The sequence below is a fragment of the Rhinatrema bivittatum genome, chromosome 8 (assembly GCF_901001135.1).
Source record: "Rhinatrema bivittatum chromosome 8, aRhiBiv1.1, whole genome shotgun sequence".
Lineage (NCBI taxonomy): Eukaryota > Metazoa > Chordata > Amphibia > Gymnophiona > Rhinatrematidae > Rhinatrema > Rhinatrema bivittatum.
This window is the reverse complement of record NC_042622.1, coordinates 171,330,635-171,336,634: the sequence shown is the minus strand read 5'-3', so window position 1 is coordinate 171,336,634 and position 6,000 is coordinate 171,330,635. Positions and strand designations below refer to the sequence as shown.

Below are 6,000 nucleotides of genomic sequence, written 5' to 3'. Positions count from 1 at the left end.
CAGATGTCCTCCCACACGAGGGAGAGAAGAATGGACTGGCATCGCTTCATTGTGAGGACTTTGGCCCACCAGAACCCTGGCAGAGACCTTCTCTGCCTGATCTCCTGCCCCCTCAAAAGGATTGATTCCACGATTGCTGCCTCCCAGTGCCTTGCCTCTGAGCTCCTGCCAAGGGCCTACTAGGACAAAGTCGCCTGCTCGACTGATAATGGAAGTGCCCAGGAAAGGAACCCCTGTTCCCTTTTGGCTTGTCCTCTGGCAGCCTATGACCCATGGACTCTCCAAGCTACTTCACGAGCTCCTCTAAGTCTTCACCAAACAGAAGCTTTCCCTTGAATGGGACCAAACATCCGCCAACCAGTTCTTCAACCAGAGGAGTCTTCTGGCCAACACCGCAGACATCATGATCCTAGAGGAAGTTCTGATAAAGTCATATAACGCGTCTGCAAATAGGCCGCCGCTGCCTCCAGGCAGACCGCCTGCTTAGCCTCGGACGGGATAGCGGTCTAGTAGCCTGTAACTGCTGCACCCAGCGTAAACTGGCCCTCTGTATGAAACTACTGCACACCACAGCACAAATGTCAAGGGCAGACCCCTCAAATATCTTCTTGAGGTGAATCTACAACTTCCTGTCTTGCATACCTTTCAGTGCCACTGAGCCAGCTACAGGAATGGTGGTTTTCTTAGTGACCGCCGACACAGATGCATGCACCTTAGAAAGCGCCAACAACTCGAGCGTGTCATCTGGCAATGGATATAGCTTAGCCATCGCCCGGTCTACCTTAAGGCCCATGTCTGGAGTGTCCCACTCTCTGCCACCAGAGTTTTAATAGACTTGTGAAAAGGGAAGGCCTTCGCTGGACCCCTCAGGCCATCCATGACTGGGTGCACACCCTCCTGATCAGACTCCTCTTGAGAAACCTTGATCCCCAGCTCCCCGAGAACCTGAGGGATCAAGGGTCACAACTCTTCCATCCAGAAAAGATGCACCACCATCAGGCCATCCCCTTCTGCCGCCGGCACCTGGTCCAAACTTTCATCTGGATCTTGACCATCTGGGCTGTTTATCAGGTCCCACACCAGGTCCTTGTCAGTCCCAGCCGGGTTCAGAAAAGCAGGCCACTATGGAGCTCCGCCTTCAGAATAATTGGAGTCGACATCTGGACCGCCCAAAGGTATCTTCATCTCAAGGACCCTGGGTGCCTTTCGTGGCACCAGACCACCTGACCCCCCCACCAGGTCTCTCTGAGAACTCCCCAGCATTCTGGTGTACCACATATACCTCGTGCATAAGTAAAATAAACTCAGAAGAGAATGGGGCGGGGGTCCCCAACCCTTGACCAGGAGAGCCCCCCTCGCCATCTGAATCTACCTATCTACAGGGAATAAAGTCTCACCCCACCGGAGACAATGGAGTAAGAAGGTCTTCACTCCCCCGAAACAGCCCAGGCAAGCCATCAGCACCCAAAAACACGGCTGCCTTTCCCGTGCTCAGTGGGGGAGGAGCAACTAAGTTCAAAGGTGCTCCCGGCGCCCAGGCACTGTTTCGGCTGCTGCTCCAACGCGGCACTCGACAGTCCTGACCTGCCCTCTCCACCAGAGAGGCAGCAGGAACACAGTCCAGCACGGGACAACATGAGCGACATGTACTGCTGTGTGCCATTACTAGCAGAACACCGCTCCGCTTACACAAAGGCCCGACCTCGTGTCACAATGCAGTACCACTGCCGCATGCGGGGAACTACAGTACCACCTGCTGCCTGAGAACTCACCTCCAAACAGCCCAAACACAGCCTTCCTGGCCCTATGCTGCACAGCACCTCTTCCCCTGCCTGCAATTTAAGCAGTTTTTGGGGTTTTTTTAAAAACTTTAATCAGAGGAAGGAAAGAAAAAGGGTACTTCCCTGCTGTAGAGCTGCCAGATTCTACCTATTCTCCTGGGGAGGGGGGGTGGGGTGTCAGCTGGCCTCACCAGCTAATCACCCCCCCTCCCCCCCGGTGATGAAAAGTCAAGGCAGAGAAGGGTCCTTGATCTCCTACTCATTTCCCTCACCACCAGGAGGGATAGCCCCACCAGGGCCTAATAACCTCCAGGGAAGGGATGTAACAAAAATCTTCATTTCTCTTCTCCCTCTTTTTTTCCCCCAGACTGCAGGGATTGCACCATCTGCCATCTGCTGGAGATAGAAAAATACTAGGCGACTGCAGGTGGCACTCTGGGTTGTATGCCAGTGCAACTTTCTCCGTCTCCATCTGCTGGAAGGGAGGCATAATCCCAAGAGTCTGGACTGATCCGGGTATGAACAGGAAAGAGCTAGCTGGTGAGTGGTTCCAGCCCTGAAGAGACACAAATTGTTTTATGGCCCCACCTGTGTGGATAGGCACACCAGGGTAGGGTTACACAAGCAAAATCTACAGACCCTTCTACACACTGGTGGAGGCAAAATCTTTCAGTAGGTAGAAGTAACTGAGAGCAAACTAAGGGGTTCATCAGTGACTACAATTAAGGAATCGTTACCCCTGAATACAGTACAATTTTCCCTCAACCACAAAAGAGACATACAACTTTTAATATTTTACATATATATATATTTTTTAAATCAAACAATTAAATAGATTATGGTTTAAGTACATGAATACTTGAGCATGAGAAAAATCACCAAAGTGGTACATAGTACCAAAACACTATACAGCCTTTTCTGCTTCTCATTATTGAATACGTCTTTATACAATCAAATATTGCAACTGAATATCTATGAAGTCCAAACATTTGTGTCTCTCTGAACACTGGAGTTGTTTTGATAATATTTTATATAAAGTTAATTCTATTTGTGTGACAACTTTTTGAAAAAAAAACCAAAAAAAAACCAAAACAGAGCAATTCTTTCAAATGTAAAAACCAGACAAAAACAAACCAGACAATAAACCCGTTAAATATTTTACACGGGAACAGGACTAAAATCTACAGTGGCAGAACGGAGTGAGGGCCAACGCACATTGTGCTCTGAAGAAGTTTGCCAGGGCGGGCAAGTGCCCATTGGAGTGAAAATGCTGCAAGAGTGAGTTTAAAAAGTGGCAATTTTCTACCAGTTGAAATTGGGGGGAAACAATGTAGAAAGATCTGGGGATGGAATTCCAGTTTTCTTGGTGGCATGGAAAGGGGAAACTGTTGCAACAGTGAGGTTTTGGGATGTACATATGGAGGGTAAGGAGGGCCTGGTACACAGTGCAGCCCTCGATTCTGCCAGGCACTAGGATAAATCAGACACATGAAACACTGGAGCTCTGTCTAGTGCAAGGACAACATCAAACCTCCTAAGCGCAGCTGCCTGTGTTCAGTGAAATGCTGTTAGGAAAGCGGAGAATTTGATTTTTTGCCTTTTTAAAATTTTGTTTTTACACTGGCAGTACTCACCTACTTCAAGTAAAGAAAAGTAAAATGGTTCTAGTTTGTGATCACCACAGCCTGCCCCTCAGCAGTATCTCTGTGCTCGGTAGGGGCAGAGAGGGGGTGACCTGTTCTCACTGCTCCCTGCACATCAGCGCTTGTGCGAAGCCAAAATCCCCTCCTGTGGGAAACAGACTTCCAGGTCCTTGGTGCTTTCAAGACATCTGATGATGCAGCCGAGTGGTCAAACGTTCACTTGGGTGAGATCAGTGTGCAGCAGGACCTGCGCTGCCCTGAAGGGGTGAAGGGAGAAGGGGCACCTTCAGGATTCCTCTTCTTGCACTCTTCCACACACAGGCTGGGGTGAACACAGTACTTTGTTTTCACTAGCCGTGTTATAATGAAGAATCCACCAGAGAGGAAACGTTCACTTCAAAACCAGATCGGAAATGTTCCCACCTGTCTGAGCTCAGAGCTGGCAAAAAACAAAAAAACAAAAAGAAAAACAAGAATAATTTGGTCACAGAGACAAAAAAAAGACAAGAAGGTATTGCACCGACTACTGATCCCCACTGATCTAGAACCACAATTCAAATGTATCAAAGGACTAGCTTAAGTATTCAGCAGTTCTCTTCCCACTCTCCTGCTCTCACCATGCAAGAAATGCAGTATGGCAACTAGGACATTTCTGGAAAAAATGCAAAGCTAGGAGGTGAAGGCCTGCCTCTGTTATTCCTTTGAAAGAGCAGAACTGCAAGAGGCCACTGCAGTGGGAAGTGAGGCTTTTGGGCTGCCTGTGTCCTCCTGAGACATCCTTGTTCTTTGCACCATCTGAGAAGGGCTAGGAAGCTGAAGAAGTGCTATTTTCTAGGGTATCAAAAAGTGCAATGGTGTCAGCTAATTGTTTGATGGGAAAACAAGGTCATTGTATTCAGGGAAGCCAAGATCACAGATAGGCTTCACGGAAAAACACTTCACTGAGAGATGACTATCCATGAACCACCAACCGTGTCATTTTAAACTGACTGTAACAGCGATGCAACATTATAAGCCTCTAGTGTGGATCAGATTTAAATTCTCATACTTCTCACTGCTCTCAGAGCAGAAATGGATCCCATACCAGATCCTGTGCACTTTCCTGACCAACAGCTGCTATCAGGAGCTCCCCCAGGAGATTTTTTTTTTCTTTGAAAACTGGAACTCAGAATTTGAATTCTGATCAATCCCAAAGGTGAGAAATTTCTCATAACTGAATTCAGATAACATACATTTCAAGCAGGTCTTATTTTTTTGTTTTCAGATGGAGTTTCCATAAACTTGGCTTCTTATTAAAGGATGCTGTGAATGCATACTCACAGCATTATAAGCTTCTTCTTATTATTATTAAATGCAACAAGTTTCTCATGGTGCTTTGCTAATGTTAAGAAACTGTAGGGAAGCTCAATTGAATTAGCACTGATTTAGTGCAGGCAGCATGGGCTTTGCAGAGGCCCTAAAGAAACCCAGAAATTGTAATTATCTACATGCCTGAAGGTTTTCTTTCAAACGAGGGTTTTTAATAAGACTGCAGTACATATTCAGTTACTGATATAATAGAACATGCCAATGTGGCATGTCTTAGGAATGGCTGATATGGTAAGGAGGAGCGTTTTCTCATGATTAAGCATAAAACGTCCAAGACCCTTGAGCATCTCATACAGAGAGGGTCTGGTGTACCAGAAGAGATAGGGATGACCCACCCAATGCAGCACAGCACACCTGCTGCGGTGTGGGGGATGAGTCTTGTTACCTTGGTGGACTTCTCCATTGACTTTTCACACTCTGCCACCTGCATTACATCATTGACAATCATCTTGGCTATCTTCCAGGCCATTTCTTCTTGTGCCTGAAGCAAAGAGAATGCGTTTCAGGGACGGGCTCATTCATTCAGTAATGAAGCGCTCACCTGATCAACCCTCTGCCTGCAGGCTGGGACATGATAAACACACAGGCAGATATATTTAGATTCTGCAGAGCAGCTGCTCTTTGTGGTGAATGGATAGTGCTAGCTTGAAACGTTGCTGTTATTTACTGCTTATCTCCTCTGCTTGTTTAATATACACCACAGCTTTGGGTGTAAATGCAGCGGACTGGATATAATTAGATACACTGCCTATTCACTAGGCATTCGGTGATCTTGAAGAGCCCAGGAATTGTGCAGAGCACCAAAGAATCACTATAAGTAGAGCATACTGCACCTCGTCTGTTTCTCCTTGTACCCATTTCTTCATGGCTTGGGAGAACATTGAACCTGATCATGAAAAAACAGAAGGGTTAACAGATCAGCGCAATCTGTGCCAGTGAGATTTAACAAGAGCTGAAAAGCAAAAAACAATCTGTGAAATAGGTCCTACGTGTCCTAACTCTAGCTTCGATAATGTCAGCACATCCATTTGCACTGTGTTCTCAAGTGACTGATGAAATCTTTTTTTTTTTTTAAGTTAACTTTAGGGAGGATGTTGCTTGGAAAAAAACAAAGGTTCTGCAGTGTGTAAAGAACAACATTTAACTTTCTAGCTAATCATCAATCAAACTACAACCTATACTGTTCACTTATTCTTTATTTTAGCTCG

The 6,000-nt window shown here is 46.5% G+C and overlaps 1 protein-coding gene across 3 annotated transcripts in view; it reads right to left on the bottom strand.

The window, feature by feature from the left end:
- Window positions 1-3,274: 3,274 nt before the first annotated feature.
- AKAP10 (A-kinase anchoring protein 10) overlaps window positions 3,275-6,000 on the bottom strand; it is an 88,362-nt gene continuing 85,636 nt past the window's right edge. For all 3 annotated transcript variants that reach the window (XM_029612319.1, XM_029612320.1, XM_029612318.1), the window contains 3 exons: window positions 5,626-5,678; window positions 5,178-5,273; window positions 3,275-3,863 (listed from right to left, as the gene is read on the bottom strand). In XM_029612319.1, coding sequence (XP_029468179.1) covers window positions 3,858-3,863; window positions 5,178-5,273; window positions 5,626-5,678 — 155 coding nt within the window. In that variant the 3' untranslated portion in view covers window positions 3,275-3,857. The remainder of the gene's footprint in view (window positions 3,864-5,177; window positions 5,274-5,625; window positions 5,679-6,000) is intronic.